Genomic DNA, 16882 nt, shown 5'->3' with positions numbered 1-16882 from the left:
ATTTGGGAGTTTCTGTTTGAGATCCCAGTTGATGCATGGAACAGTGGTTTCCCGGCAAAGACTGAGCTCCCATTTAGTATGTCTTCTTGTACACTTTATTTGGCCCTTTGCGGGTGTGTTTTTGTTTTGTGTCCCATAAAGAAACTCATCATTTGTTGTTCATGTTTCAGAGGTCTTGTCTCAAAGTATTTTAGTGGGGGAATAATTTGTTTTCCCAGTGCTTCACACTTCTTTACCTTTCCCCCAACTTTTTGGTGAGAAATACCATTTCCCCAGCTACCACCCCTTTTGCTGTTTTGAATGCTAATTGAAATGTGGTTGTGTGAGTATACAACCCCTGCAGCCTGGGAGTGCTCCTCTATAGCCCTTTTAGGCAACAAAATGTTAAACACTATCTAGTACCAGCGTGTGTCATTTCACAAACATTTTGTTTTCCAAAACGTTCCTTCTGAAAGGCTGTAAAAGTCCCTATCTCCTATGCGGAACTTGTCTGCCCTGATCACTCAAACTCTTTTTTAAAGTGCCAAATGGCAAAGAATAAAAGCAAATGAGGAGAAAGTTTAGGATATTTATTGCCTGGAAAAGACCCTTGGATACTTAAAGATAATTCTCAGACTCTGTTTGACACATGAATGTTTTCGCTTCAGTTCATAGTGAAGGGTAACTTCATTTCGCAGCCAAACCATCTTTGATAGCCTTTTGGATGAAATCTCTGTGCTTTCATGTGTGTCCAACCAGATGGATCCAAGGCTGGACCCCTGGCATTCTAAATTTGGACTTCAGCTAAATCCCAACAGAGAACATTGCAGGAAGCAGGTTTCACGCAGTGGTAAACAGGACTTGGGTGAGGCGTGTGTGTTTGTGTGAATCAGTTAGGTTGTGAATTGTTGTAGTGGCAACCACAGGTAACTCCTCTGTTTGTTTTGCTCTATGTCTTCTCCTGCAGATGTGGGGCCTTGCATGTTGGCGATCACATTCTTTCCATTGATGGCACCAGCACTGAACATTGCTCCTTGCTGGAGGCTACCCAACTGCTAGCTGCAACGTCAGAAAACGTCAAGCTGGAGATACTACCTGCACACCAGAGTAGACTCCCCCTCAAGCCTCCAGACACGGGTGTGTGCCAAGATTGATTGTAAGATATGACACAACACTGCTCCCTCTGGGAACTGGCGTGTAATAGCCAAACTGTGTCCGTCTGGCCTTTGCAGAATATCTGTTAGGTTGTGAGAGTTCCTTGGTTGGCATTGTGATCCCATAGAAACATAATAGACTATATTGTGCATTTTTATGGATTTAACTGTTTTATTGGTGGTTTAAAAACATAAAGCCAAACAATACAGTCATAAAAAATTAAAAACAAGTTAAAAGCTAAAAGAAATTAAAAACAAATATTAATAAACCATTGTAGGGGCTGTACTCTTAACTGCCCACCTCTTTTCAGCAAACATTTAAAGATGGCACAAAAGGTACCTGCTGAATGTCATTACCATCATGGGTGAAGCTGCGTCATGAATTAAACCAGGGATACAACTTTAAATGATAAATCACTTAATTCATATATCTTTTAAAAAAGTTTCCCTGAAAAGATGCTTAGATTAATTCAGCAGGCAACTTTTTTGAAAATTACTTAAAGAAAGTGTGGGTAGCAACCATCATTTTAGAAGGAGGATTGCCCACCCACCCCATTTCACATACAGGAGATCATGCTTTTTCTAAGATGCTCCTACCCCATGTTTCCTGTGCAACATCTAAAAACAAATAATTTATGTCTTTTGCTTCAGAACTATTGTGTTTATTCACATGCAAATTTAATTAACTAAAATGTACCGTATTTTTCGCCATATAGGGCACACTGGCCCATAGGGCGCACCTAGTTTTCAGGGGGGGAAATCAAGGGGGAAATATGATTCCCCACCCCCCACCCGCGTCTCTGGGAGCAGCGCACAGGCTGCACGCAGCCTGTGCGCTACTCCAAGACCTTCTTCCTGCTTTTGCAGGAGGTGGCGGAATTCCCCCACCTCCCAGAAAAGCCAGGAGAAGCCGTGCAGCCCTTTTAAAGAAATTCCCCCATCTCCCGCAAAAGCCCACAGGAGGGAGAAGGGACGGACTCGGCCAGTCAGTCCCTTCTCCCTCCTTGGGGAAAAGCCCCCAAGAGTGGTGCGCTCTTTAAAGGCTGTGCGGCTCCAGGCTTTTCTATGAGGTGAGGGAATTCCCCCACCTCATAGAAAAGCCCGCAGAAGCTGCGCACCCTTTAAAGAGTGTGCGGCTCCTGTGGGCTTTTCAACCCAGCTTGTGGGGCTGGCGATGGGGGGAAGCGCTGCTTCCCCCCACCACCAGCCTCAAAGAGCAGACTCTCCTGGCTTCAGCGAAAGCAACGTGAAGCCTCCGGAGCGCAGGCTTCCTAGGCTTCGCGTTGCTATCGCTGAAGCCAAGAAGCCTGCATTCACCCCATAGGACGCACACACATTTCCCCTTCATTTTTGGAGGGGGAAAAGTGTGTCCTATAGGGTGAAAAATACGGTATGTAAATCTAGATTTATATTTATTTAAGTGAGAGCTAGGCCCTTGGTCAAAGTGTGTGCCCCCTGCATGCTAAAAAGGACTTTGGAATCAGGACCAAAAATTCCTTGACAGGACTAACACTAATAAAAACAACACCCAAAAGCATAAGGCACCAAAAATAGAGTGAAACCTAGTTGTTTATGTATTATTATTATTATTATTATTATTATTATTATTATTATTTATTAAACAAATGCTTTTCGAGATGAGAGGGTGTGTCTCAATTCAGTTCTATGTGCATAAAAACAATTTGCGGGGGAAATAACAAAATGCCAAGTGTCCAAAATTGAACCCCATTTGAGCTGGAGACCCTGGGCTAAATGGCCCCTCCTGCCTGCCCCACCCTCTCTGATTGGCCCTATCCACTGGCTTCTGGTTGGCCACTGTAAGAACAGGATGCCATTGGCTCTTCTTATGTTCTTAACTTTCATCATCCCACACCATTGGCCATTATGGCTGGGTCTGATGGAAGTTGGAAGGCCAGAAACATCTGGAAGGCCACAGGTTCCCTATCCCTGACCTATGGAAATCCTGGCATTTGGGTGTTGTGTCCAAGGTGAAAGTTCACACTTTCCCATTCCTCTTAACAGTACCACTTCTTTGTGTGCTAGTGGCATACTTCAGAAGTATTGGTTTGTCAGTTTATATGTGCAGGTGCTTGCAGTCAGCTGGGAACATTATTATAGAAGTTATTTAGAAGTATGGCTTAGTAAAAATGACTATAGTTTCTCTGGCAAAATTCTCAGCGATTTAGGAATAAATTTCCACAAGTCCTGCTTTTCAGCTGATATTGCAGTGAGCAATCTCTCTTAGCTATGGTTAAACTCCAGTTCTTATAACCTTGCACAGTCTGATAACCATCCTTCACGGATGAGATACTCGGCTCTACAAATTGAACTTTCAGAGGCAGCTTAAATGCTGGCAGCACATGGAGGGCATGGAGTATTTTGGAGGAATAGCACCCCCACGACAAGTGACTCCGCTACATGCCTCTGACCTAAAAAGCCATTTCCCTGCGTGACTCTAAACATCAGCAGTCTATTTTCCCTTCGTCCACTCTCCAGTGGATGCTAAGCTTCTGTGGCCAATTTATAGAAATATAATTGCCTTGAGTCAGGTGTTTGCAAATGTCTTTAAGCTCTTGTTTCTGGTTACACCAAGACACACAGGCAGCTGCATTCACTATGAAATCAGCAAAAAGAGAATAACCTCAAGCATTTTTATTTTTCAATGAAATGATGTTGAAGAACACTCTGTTCCATGTGTGTGTTGAGAGAGCATTCACATGCTCTTCTTTGCTAGTTTTAAAAGTAATGGGGTGGGGATCTTTAACATGGGCAAATAATGTCTGTTGCCATGAACGATATCTTTTAAATTCAGGCATGGTAAAGATTTCTTCAATGGCCAACGAGCCAGAGTTGCTGTTTCAGGCCTTAGCTGATAAGCAAGAGAACGGTATTCAGCACCTTGTGTGGCTCAGGGGTGGAGCACATGTCCTAAATGCAGAAGATCTTATTCCTAGCTCCCTCACTTAAAAGGAACATAGGAAGCTACCCTATACATAGTCAGATCATTGGTCTGTTTTGTCCCCACTGACTGGTAGCATCTCTCCAAGGTTTCAGAAAGAAGTGCTTCCCAGCCGCACCTAGAGATGCCAGGAACTGAACCTGGGCCTTCCGGTCAGGTAGCAGAATTAGAAAGGACCCCTCCCTAGAAATATATTGATGAGTTGGGCTACAACTCCCATCATCCCTAGCTAGCAGGACCCATGGTCAAGGATGATGGGAATTGTAGTCCAAAAATAGCTGGAGACCCAAGTTTGGAAAACTCTGGGTTAGATGATACTGATAGTACAGTAGATAATATGAGAGCCAAGGGTCTAATGCAGTAAAGGCAGCATCATGAGTCATGCATGTGACCTTGTGATTTCCATTTTGAGTCAGCAGTGACTTCTTGCTTCTTGGTTTGCCGAGGATCTCTTAACTGTATAACTTCCTGATAATTAAAGCAATGATTCTCCCACAAATGCTATCCCCAGTGACAAGTTCACATGCCCACAGATGAGCAGCAGAAATATAGCAGAGGGGATGGTTAAGTCTTTCCCTGAGGAAAGGAAGTCATGTGGACTGGTCAATCTATGCTGAATCTGGTTAGCCCTGCAAGGGGCCCTGTGCTCTAGGTTGAAAGTCACAAACAGAACTTGTGCAGTCTGTAGACTGCTGTAACCTCTACCAGGATCTTTGAAGCTGTGTGGCTGGGGGGGGGGAGGCTTTTAATAGCATATACTTTGTCCCCCAAACAGACAAAGACTCTGTCCTGATAGAACCACCTGCCCATAGTCTTCTTGACCTTTTTTTTCAATAGTGGGATAACCACAAATTCGCTTTGCATGCCATGTATAATTACGCTGTCCTTTTTTCTTTTTTGGTCATATTTCCTGCATCATGCTGGACAAAGTCAAAGTGCAGAAGAGCGACCACCACCACTGCTGGGATCCCTGCGTCAGCTATTGCCACACTCACCATCCAGGGCATTGCAAGACACCCACCTGGAACCAGACATCAAGCCAGGATTACTGCAAATGTAACACTCTCTTGATTTTCTCTTCTCTGTTGATCTGCCCAGCCACAATTTTGCATTCTTTGCAAGCAGCACTGAATCTGCCACATTTCTTGCTCCTGTGGACAAGCCTTGGCCCCTCTCCATTTGTCAAGACATCTCATACTTCTCCTGTTCCATCCAGTAGACCCATGTCTTCAAACAAAGCTATTATGGAAGTTGCCTAGTCTTCCGTCAACTTCTCCTGACTCTACCCTAGCACACCCTTGGTATTCATGGTCATCTGTCTCTCTTCTACTTTTACCTGTCTTGTCCACTGAAAGGAGATTAGGTCTTCAGCCAGGACCCCTTCTGTGCTCCATATGAAAGCACAATGAACCATGTGGTGTAGAGATGCAATCTTCCACTTAATTCTTTCTAAAAGAATGTGAGTGAGGAGTGGGGGAGTCCCTAAGTTGAAAGCTCCGGAGAAACTCCTTCAGCAATGTGGAATTTGGCAGGTTTAGCAGTTTTGTAGGCCGGCAAAATACGCTGGCATCCTGCGGAGGGGTGGGGTGAAGTTTTAACATAACTATTTTTTTTAATGTGTTTTGGGGAGGGGAAAATAATTACTAGTAAGCTACACATTTTTGGTATATGTTCAGGCATGTGCGTTGTACACAAATAGGCACGTGTAAGATAAAGGTTGGGGCCAACAATGATGGCAAGAAAGGCTGATTTCTGACACTAAGCCTGTCTTTCTACCCAGCTCTTGTAGCTGCCAGCTTTGCATCTCCCACGATGAACACGTCAGCATTTGCCTGCCAGAATTCTAATACTCTACCTCGAAGCAACCATCCCATGAGCCCACGGGCCACCATGTTGAGGAGAAGACAAAGGAAGAAGGAGCACAAAAGCTCATGTAAGGGTCACAGGCAGTTGACTAATGGGGGGTGGGTAGGTAGGTAGGCCTGCTCTGCTCGGGGTTACTTGGAATTAAAGTATTCATTACTTAAACTACTGTTGCAGTTCTCTGCTCTCTCTTTTTTAAAAAAAGTAAATAACAAAAGGCGAATGCATGTCCTTTCAATTCCTCCAATTTTTCTGTTGGGGGTCCCTTGAGTTCCCTGTGGAGCTTTCAAATCCCCCTCAGAAATTGCTAGAAACTTGATGTTCCCGCCCCTTGCCTCAGTGGTTCCCAGAAGCCCAGAAGTTAGAGACATATTTTTTAATGACTGGAAGGTGCTCAGAGTTAGTATTGGGATCTTTTTTGTCCTTTCACCTTTTAAAGAGGGTGTATCTGGATTTTGTTGTTTCCAAATTGTTGAGCCCTATTTCCTCCTCCATCACGGGGCATGCATATCAAGCCGAGGCCTACTGACTGTGTTACTTAGTTCACACACTCCATTACATGCGCAGTAGAGCTGAACATGTGTTTCTGTCGGCCCCCCTCAACCACAGTCTTCAGCCTAGTGAATGTGCAGTTGGGAACGATCCCAAAGCCATTCATCAGTTCATTTGTATGGTAAACAGTTTATCTGATGTTAGTTTTCCTCTCTTCAGGTTTCCCTTCCCTCTTTGAGCTGATCTTTCCTACTGCAGCTAGTCGAGGAGGATGTTGTAACCACAGCACTTCTTATATGTTCTGCGTGCATCTCTTTTTGAGCTCAAAACCTGCCTTAGCTGCATATTTCATCTCTCTGGGCCACATGGTAATATGATGTTGCCCTCTATAGACTTTCTCTGCACCGCAGACTAGGATTGAAAGGGGTTTGACCAAACAGTTAAGAAACTGGGTTCCAGTGGCAAATTTCCAATGGGTGCAAGCTTCTGGGTTGTTCAGTGAGGAATAGTTCTGGTCATGATAGATATAAAACTCATTTGGGGACTGCAAAAGCCTAGTGCTCCGGTAGCAAATAATGTACAGTGGTACCTCTGGTTACATACTTAATTCATTCTGGAGGTCCGTTCTTAATCTGAAACTGTTCTTAACCTGAAGCACCACTTTAGCTAATGGGGCCTCCCGCTGCTGCCACGCCACTGCTGCGAGATTTCTATTCTCAACCTGAAGCAAAGTTCTTAACCCGAGGTACTATTTCTGGGTTAGCAGAGTCTGTAACCTGAAGCATATGTAACCTGAAGTGTATGTAACCCGAGGTACCACTGTACTTCAAAATGGAGGAGGGGAGGTGCTGTTTGTAGTAAAAACAGAGCACAAATTGCAGATGTTCCGAAAAGAGTGTATTGCTACCTTGACCCTGTCTCTCTTTCAGTGTCATTGGCCTCTAGCACTGTGGGACCTGGAGGGCAGATTGTTCATACGGAAACAACAGAGGTGATTCTAAGAGGAGACCCCTTGAACGGCTTTGGACTGCAGCTGCAGGGAGGGATCTTTGCTACTGAAACTCTCTCTTCTCCACCTCTCATCCGATTTATTGAGCCTGACAGCCCAGCAGAGAGGTTAGAGACCTTGCTCTTGAGTTTCAAATGATAATGATAGCGTTCCCTTTTGTTAATAGAAGTGTCTCCCCACACGCAGAGGTCACATCTTTATTACCTTCCTCGGAATTCTAATTGTTTGTGACTTTGGGCTGGCACATCCGTCAAGGGAGTAGTAATAGGAAGCCCGTGCCTGCCACAAATTATCTATCAGAGAGACTACCTATTTGTGCTCCGTTTCGACACAGCTTGCTCTATTTCCTCCTCAAGATGAAACATCATCATTCTAGAGGTTTGATGATTTCTTGCTGTGTTATTCAACCTTCTAACAATCAAAAGCATCTTACCATGAAATGGTTACAATCCATTAAAATTGCACTGTAATCATCTTGGTGAGCCTGCAGTTTGATTAACCCAAAGGGCACACTCTGCTTTATGGTCTAAATTTGACCACCCCTCATATAGCGCCAGAAGGAATAGATTCCGTTGATGTTGCATCTGCCATCTGAGGAGCAGCAAAGAGCTTGCATATTCTCTGGAATAACAATTCATTTCGTTCTTCTCAGAAAAGGCACCTGTCCTCATATTGGGTGCAGTTCCAAGAGGCATTAGCCTGCAGGTGAGGAACCTCAGGCCTAGGGTGGAGGGGGAAATGTGGCCCTCCAGATATCTCTGCCTGGCCCTCAGAGCCACATTCCTTACCAGCCCTGCTTGTGCCCTCCGAGAGTGATATTTGCCTGGCTGGAATGTGTCCTTGGACTCTGGTAATGCTTCTTGATTGCTTCTTGGGTGGAGGATAGAGAAAGGTGTGTAGAGGAAGCAGCCTACTGTTTAAGGGACCAATTCTCATTCATTGTTCCACCTGCCTATGCCTCTAGCCTTGCTCACCACTGGCACGTGGCCCCCAAAAGGTTGCCTGAAAGCGAATGCGGCCCTAGGGCTGGAAAAAGTTCCTCCTCCCTGCATTATCTGAACCATGCACAAATATATTTTTGCTTTGCATTAGATTGATATGGGTACATGAACAAATAGAGACATGCTGAATAAACGTAGGCTGAAAATGAGAAAGGTAGCAGCATACAGGCAGCGACCGATTTAGGCGCATTTGATATGTCTGTGACCACGCACGTGTGCATCATGTCAAACCCGGAAGTGACCTGAAAACATCACAAAAAGGGGGGAAACAGGGTGTTTGCAGGCTTTCTCAATGGGTGTTCTGATTATATGCGATTTCACATAAGTGTGCAGTGCCTCAGAACACAAGCCCCACATGAATCGGTCGCTGCCTGTACCTAAGTAGTAACCAACATGATGCCCCTCTCCAGATGTTGTTGGATTAGAACTCTGATCAGCCCCAACTTTGATCAGCCCCTGCCACCCTTGTCAGTGGTGAAGGCTGTTGAGAGTCAAAATATGGAGAGTCACAGATTTCCCCACCCTTGCTTTAGGAAATCAGTTTGTATGTGTGTTCCTTTTGTTATCCATAGCTCCCATTTTGCCCAAGTAGCCAACTTGGCACAGGATATCGTTATCAAAGTCACCCACCCACAGTGCTAGCGAAAGTGTAGTGTAGACTGTAATTGCGGTATAGAATGTGGTTGCATTGTGTCACCTGTAGTTGTTGGGTGAAAGGAATGAAATTTGAGCTGGTTGGTTTTTGCTTGTGAGTTAATTTACGTCGAAGTCAGCCATTGAACCCCAACTGCATTTTTATCACACCTTTCCTTGAAAGAGCTAAGACCAGCAATAAGATCTGAAAGAAAAGAATGGATCCAGGTATTGCTGCTTTTACTCCCGGCAGTTTGGGTGGACTTCATGGTTACGAAATCACCAGTTTGTTTGCTTTAAAACAACACACAAATAAATAAACAGATCAGGCTTCAACAAAGCTTGCAGTTCCAGGGGGCTTGGAATCAGCCCAGGTTTTTTTATGCTATTGCGAAAGCTCCAAGCAAAAAAAAGCAATGTGTTGCTGTATGGACTTGCCTGAATTGAATGAGTCATGCATTTAGCTTTTTCCTTCCACGCCTGCCCGGCAGGATTCGCTTTGTTAGTTGTTTGTTCCCTCCATTCATGTGGAGATTGACAATATCTGCCCAGCTAAGCTGGGTACAGTTTTACCTGGGGTCTGGAACATCACTGGTAACCCCAAAGGGTAGCTTCTGTAAGTTACACTGCACCACCTGTTCAATCAATGCAACATCATCCTTTGGAATTGTTCATTTGGGACATATTGTGTAAGACTCCTGAGTTTTTAATTGAGGTTATGCCTTGTGGCCAGCTACATTTGGCAGCACACAGAAGGCCCAATCAATTTCTAGGTTTTGTTACTTGTCCAATAGATTGTTAAGCACAAAACCCTTAAATGGAGGGCCATTCTCTGCGTTGTGAGTCACACATTTGCACAGGAGTGGTTAATATTCATGCCAGGTGACTTCAGACCCCAGACTCATCAGCAGGAATCAGACTGGAGGTTGGGATGATTAGATTCATTGCAGAGGGCCAAGGAAATGTTGCCACAGAAGTGTGAGGTGGGCGGATTTTGCTTTATGCATTTGGGGTCTGGCTGCCATGTTTGTTTGTTTGTTTCATTTATATTTCACTATTTCTCCAAGGAGCTCAAGGTGGCAAACATGGTTCTCCCCCTCCTTATTTAATCCCTGTGAGGTATAGGTTAGGCTGAGAGGCTGTAACTGGCCCAAAGTCACCCATTGAGTTTTATGGCTGAGTGGGGATTTGAACTCCAGTCTCCCAGTTCATGGTCTGGCACTAACCACTACACCCCATAATGACCAGGTTTCTAGTGACCCTGGATGGCTTTGCTCATTTTCTTGCTCTACCCACACTCCCATTTCTTCTACCTTCTGGATAGTGTAGTTGAACAATACAAAACAAAAAACAAAAAGACCCCTAACCATTAGTGTTATATGTAGTTTGGTAAACCTTTCCTTCATTCCTCCCCTAGGTTAGCCCATATAAAATCCTTTAAAATCCAGATTGCAGCAGACACCTTGAATATTCTTTTTTTATAGGAAGGCAGGATAGAAATATTGAAAATCAATTAATAAATACTTTTATCTCTAAAAGACACATTCTGCAAATACTGACCTTTCACATCCTGCGAATGATTTTTTTTTCCCTTGAGAAGGATTCAAACAAGATAGAGTAGCCGGTTTGCATCAACAAATGCTGGTTAAACACAGAGATAAAAACAGGGCAGTATCAGAGATGAAAGAGATTTACTCACAATTTCCCCATCTCCCAATTCCCCTTTGCAACTTTTGATATTAGCACTCTCCAGAGAAGTTACTAGGTAACTTTTTTTTTTTTTGCAGTTGAACAGTTAATATATCTTTTGCAGACACTGTGTTTAGTATTTTGGTAGTCCAAACTGGTTTACTCTGGGGTTTCCCAGATTGTGTCTTCTTCCCTGCCCCTTTCGAGGGTGGAGGGTGTTGTAATTTTGTCATAAAAATCAGTGCATTTAACAGTAACTCATACTGGCTTTCCCCTCATGCTCCCTGATGCATAAGCAAGGGAAGGCACTCCATATTAACAGTCACATGCGTGCATGCTATTTAAAACCCTATTTTGATGCCTCCAGCTTTGCTGTTGAACTCATCCCACCTCCAGGAGGTCAGTTTTCTTCTTCACCTTCAATGCTACCATCCCTTGACTGTGGCCTCCAATTCAGTACGGATGCCATTATGTGTAGGAGCATTGCGCACATTTCTGCCTATGGAAACAAATCTGTTGACCCAATTTTATGCACAGTGCAGAGAGCTTGTTCTGGCAGTCACTATTCATGCGTGGTGGTCAGCGTGAAGACAGCAAATGTTTGAATTTAAAAGGCTTTCATTTTGAGAGGGGGGAGGTAAACAGGCCCATTTCTCAGCTTATGCTTGCTGAATGAGAAAACTGAATATTTCCTTTCAAGATACTTCAATGAGTCTCCACTTCAAATTCTCCCCTCCTAGTCAGAATATGAACGCTTATTCTACCTCCTCTTTTTCTTTTTAATAATTTTAATAATGTCATATTGTTTATAATTTGTAGCCAAAAAGCAGTAGCAGACTGCAAGCATTGTCAAATCATATAGAGGAAAAATAGACTCAAAGTGTAATAGAATCAAAGGGGTTCTGAGAATTTCTGGATCACACAACCGAGGCTTCCCTGAGTCTTTGTGCACCTGGGGAGTCAACAATCATCCGTTCTATAGCAAGATACTAACCCTTATTTCTCTCCCAGAGTCAGTTGCAGTTTCTGCTCACCAGTTTTGATGGGGACTTATGACGCTGCCATTCAGCTTGCTTGATCTATCAGTTCATCCAGATGTTTTCCAGTTTGGGTTGTCCAATATAGGGGAGGGGGTATTGTTTTACACGATGCCTCATTGAGCTTCAGAGGTGATCATATCACTTCCAACTTGCAGCAAGAGGCTTGCGGTGGCTCAGGAGGAAGACTGGAACTCATCTGTTTCACATGGTGCTCCTGAGGTGCTTGGAGTCTCTCCAAAGCAGAGCGCAAAGCAGATGAGTCCTACTGCCCTTTCCTGAGCATGGAGTCATCTCCACAGTCATGTGGTCCCACTAAAGCATTTGGATCACCTCCAAAGCAGTGTAGGCAACCCCTCGGCTCCTTCCCCAGCTCTGAGCATTAATCACGCTCACTACAGCAAGGATGAAAGCTTGCCATGGCAAGTCAATGGAGCTCTTGCTCCATGTAACCTAGTGCTATCTATTTAACTGGAAGTGGCTTCAAAGCATGTATTTTGCTGCCGAGCGACAGCCTCTCACCAAAACCATGTAGAGCCTCTGATAACACAGGGTGTGCTTTCAAAACACAGTTTACATTATGTGGAGCTATGTCCTAAGCTTTGTAAAGAGGCTAATATGTTTTGACTGGAGGTGATTTTTTACCTCAGCCCACCACAAATATGGCTCCCATTTTGTTTCAGTTGCGCTATAGTAATAGGTCCTTAATTCTTTTGCCACCGTTTCCTCTCCCCTTGACTTTGCTTACATGTAACAGACCAGAATGTATATTATGTGAGGTAATTCAGAGATGACCACAGAGCAAGAAATGCTCCTGTCGCTGGGTAACCACTGAGAGCCCAAACAGAGGCCATTTGATTCCTTTCTCCTCAAGGGTACCTTTGTTTCAGGTCATTGCTTGCAATGATGAGGCTGTGGTTAGAACTAATTTAGTGTGCCTTCCAGTTAGTAAAGAGAGGAGGCTCGCCATCTTATTTTTCCTGCTATCTTTAGAAATTAATTTGTGTCCCATCTGTTGTCCAGTTGGAAGGGCTGTGTGGCTGCCCTTTTTGAAGAAGAAAAGGCCAACCCCCGGCCCCTTTCCCAGCCAGAAGCACCTTAAAAGTGCAATTATTTCCTGCTGCAAGCTTGCAAGCAAGGGCCAAACTAGATACCATTTGCCCTAACAGCTTGCGTTTTTAAATAAAAACAAGAGCTTTCCCTGCCATTCCCCACTTGAAATCCCCTTTCCACCTTCTTTCCAATCCATGGTAGAAGAGAACCAGCATGACCAGTGGTCAGGGATGATGGGAGTTGTAGTCCAACAACATAGGGGACCCACAGGTTGAGAACTGCTGCTCTATACCATTAGCCAGCAGAAATAAAAACTGCTTTTTGCTATTTAGTTATTTTTTATGTACATGACTTGTAGAGTTTCAGGTGCCATATGTGCAATTGGCTCATCAAGTAGTTCTTCATTAATAGAATCATAGAACTGTAGAGTTGGAAGGGACCTCAGAGATCATCTGGTCCAACCCCCTGAAATGCAGGAATCTCAGCTAAAGCACCAGTAAGTTTTTCCCATCGCATTTCCACAGCAGGACCCTGACTTTGCATGAACTAGACAGAACCAGGCAGAGGGCCTTCTCGGTAGTGGCGCCCACCCTGTGGAACACCCTCCCTTCAGATGTGAAGGAAATAAGTAGCTATCCTATCTTTAAAAAACATCTGAAGGCAGTCCTGTTCAGGGACGTTTCTAATATTTAATGTTTTTAACACTTGATTGGGAGCCGCCCAGAGTGGCTGGGGAAACTCAGCCAGATGGGCAGGGTATTAATAATAATTTTATTTTATTGAATGTTGCTTTTCTTTAATAAATAAAAAAGGCTGCAATTTATCCACCCACCACACAAGCGCAACTTCCCACTGTTACATGTGGAATGCATGTTGAGCCGCTGTCGCTAGCGAAAGGCTCCTATGAATATAGTCCTTAAAAGTCTCAATTTGTGTGTGTTATTTTAATTTTATGGATTCCACAAAAGCCTTAGTGAAAGAACTGGAAACAACAAAGGAAGAGGAAGCCAAATGCTTGATTAAAAAACTAACCAAAGCATTTTTTTTGCAAGAGCTGGTCACATTTTCAGACTGTCCCTCTAACAATGGCAAGTGCTTCGTGCACATTCGTTCCCATGAACTTTGCACTTGAGAACCTCTGGGTATACAAGCCATTATTATTATGAAATTGAAAGGGAGTGGTAGGTCTCAAATTCCCCAGGATCACAGAAAAGCAGGACTTGGTTGGGCTCATGTTTTCCATGAGTCTAGTACAGCAAAGGGAGGCCAAGCCGGGGGCAGAGGGGAATTCATTGATTTGAATTCTGAATTTACTTTTGAAGAAGTTAACTGCGGCATCTCATGCCAATGCCTTTGTTAGGCGATCATGGTTTCATGTCACAAAATTTTATAAACCTGCAAGATTTGAGTGTGAAACATCCTGTTAACTCTGTTCAGAGAGATAAAAAGCTTTTGACTCGGCTTATTAAAACTATCTAATGCATAGAGCAAAAGGATGTTAATATATATAACCGACTTTCTCCTACTTATCTGTACTCCACAAGATGGTTTGACAATATTGCCTAGAAGCACGGTGCAGTGGTTATAAAAATAGCAGTTAAAGTAATGGATCCTTCGCAGTCCTGGATGGATACTTTAGAAACGTCTCAAATTGATAAAAAGAGCAGCTTCTGCAATTCCTCAAATACTTCTCCAGCCATTCATAATAACTACTGGACAGAAGGGAGTTTACGAAAAGGGAGGAGTGTGACTGTTGTCTCTTTAACCAGAAAATAAGAACCTCTGGATTTAAGCCAACTAAGTGACTGCATGAGTGGAACAACCTTTGCTCACACAGCTGAACTTCTTCTCCCTCACCTGCACCCACACCATCCACAAATCTGCTCCAGAGGGTTGGGGAAAGCCTCCGAGCTCATTCATTAAATTTGTTGTATGCCACCATGGTGTCAGTACATAAATGACAATTAACAGATTGATGTCTTGTTTCATACCCAGATCCTTTTTGCTCAACAGTTTTTATTTTCTCTTCATTTCTTGCTGTGCTCTGCCTGTTGCTTGACTCCTCCTTGCTCTCCTATAACATCAGAGTTAGTTGTTGCAAAACACCAAGCAGCAGTTGCCTTATGCCAAGTGCGTGCCAAGGCAATCCTGGAATTGTGTCTTATAATAATATTGGCTTTTCAGCACTGTTAAGCAGCACCCATGTGTATTTGGCTTCAAGAGAGGAAATTACAAGGGATAAATGATTACCCAATTTGTTGAGACATGGAGGTGAACCCACAGACTTGTAGCTTGTGCTATTACCCACATATTAATCAGAGCAGTGTGTCATGTTCAGTGCCATTAGTCTGGGCACCAGTGGGCTCCAGCATGCTTAATGTGACTTTTGTAGCATTAGACATGGTTTCAGAGCAAGGGCACCTCTCGGTTTTTCTGTCTTCAATAAAAGCTTTGATCTTGATTGTAGTGAGATACATAATATGTACACACACACAAAATGCATACACACACACACACACACACGGAGAGAGAGGGAGTATATATATATATATATATGGTATCAGGAAGATATTTAAGAATAGAAACAATTTCAGCAGGAGCTGGCATTAATTTGCAGAACACATCTTAAAATTCTCCAAAACATGTCAGGCTCCAGCATCCATGTGCAAATATGATTCTGTGTTCTGTTGGGGCATCTCAGAACTTCACACCAGGAGTGGGGGACCTCTTCAGCCAAAGGAGCACATTCCCTTATTGACATCCTTTGGGGGTGGGGCACCTGCTAGTAGTGGGTGTGGCCAGAAGCAACAGTGGGTGGAGTGATGAATGTGATTCATAGCTTTGCACAAGAAGCTGCATTCAAGCCACACAGAAGTCAGGGGTTTTGCATACACACAGACATGTCCCTCCCTCCAGGCGAGCAAGAGACATCATTATCACTTTCCAGCCAGGCAAAAGTACTTCAAGGTGTGGAGCCAGCTTGCGAGTAGCATGGCCTAAGAGAAGAGGTGTGGCTTGGGGAGAGTCCCAGGGACCAAACATAGGCCTGGGGAGGCCAGGCCTCACACTCATATTCTGGTTGCCCATCTTTATTGCTGCTCTGACTGGCTTCTTTGACATAGGAACCTGAGAGTCTCTGTGAGTCTCTCGCCTTTCCTGATCTCTCCCATGTTTTTCCTCCACTCTGGACTGCAGGTGTGGCCTCCTGCAAGTTGGAGATAGGGTGCTTTCCATCAACAGCATTGCAACAGAAGATGGGACAATGGAAGAAGCCAACCAGCTCTTGCGGGATGCAGCACTTACTAACAAGGTTGTGCTGGAGATTGAATTTGATGTAGCAGGTATGGAAACAATTGTTGGATACAGCCCCAAACTCCCTTTTAATGCTGCTTCTTTGTCTTCAGACAGTGTCTTAAAACTGTGGATTTAATGGATTTTGGAGGCAGCACCAGGTTGTTTTCAGCAATTGAGAAATTAGATCAGGCTCATGAACTCAGTTGTTTCTTAGCAAGTACTCCTTCTTGAAGCTAGAAACAGAGGGTTTTCCCCAAGCTTCTAGCATTACTTCAGTATATTTTTGGAACAGCCTTTGGGAAAACCTCAAACATACCATAAGTGGTATTGCAATTTTAGTGGAACTTAACTAGGAGAGGGACTGTGGCCCAATGGCAGAGAACATACTTTCCACACACACACACACACACACACACACACACACACACACACAAAATACCTGGTAGATGTTTTTAGATGTTTTAATTGTTTTACCATTTATGTGTTGGCTACCCAGGGCTCCTTTGGCAGGAAGTCTGGGATGGAAATAAATGAATGAATACTATGATCTCCACTTCAAATACCATCTTTGTGTTAGGGATGGGATGTTTGAAATAGCTCTTAGCTGTGTGCTCCCATCCCACAATTTATCTTCACAAGTTGTGAGTGACGCAGCACAGCTCAGCAAAGCAATGTGGAACTGCATTATCCTTTCTTGTCTGATCTTCTTGGTTCTGCAG

General features: G+C 43.9%; 1 protein-coding gene across 7 annotated transcripts in view; it reads left to right on the top strand.

Annotated features, from left to right (window-relative positions):
- GRIP2 (glutamate receptor interacting protein 2) overlaps nt 1-16882 on the top strand; it is a 388526-nt gene that overhangs the window by 338201 nt on the left and 33443 nt on the right. For all 7 annotated transcript variants that reach the window (XM_082209301.1, XM_082209299.1, XM_082209298.1 and 4 more), the window contains exons 9-13: nt 947-1116; nt 5023-5148; nt 5873-6025; nt 7377-7563; nt 16065-16210. In XM_082209301.1, coding sequence (XP_082065427.1) covers nt 947-1116; nt 5023-5148; nt 5873-6025; nt 7377-7563; nt 16065-16210 — 782 coding nt within the window. The remainder of the gene's footprint in view (nt 1-946; nt 1117-5022; nt 5149-5872; nt 6026-7376; nt 7564-16064; nt 16211-16882) is intronic.

This window comes from Podarcis vaucheri, assembly GCF_965113315.1.
Source record: "Podarcis vaucheri genome assembly, chromosome: 2".
NCBI classification, from domain to species: Eukaryota; Metazoa; Chordata; class Lepidosauria; order Squamata; family Lacertidae; genus Podarcis; species Podarcis vaucheri.
The sequence above is the reverse complement of the archived record's forward strand: the minus strand, read 5'-3'. Positions and strand labels throughout refer to the sequence as shown.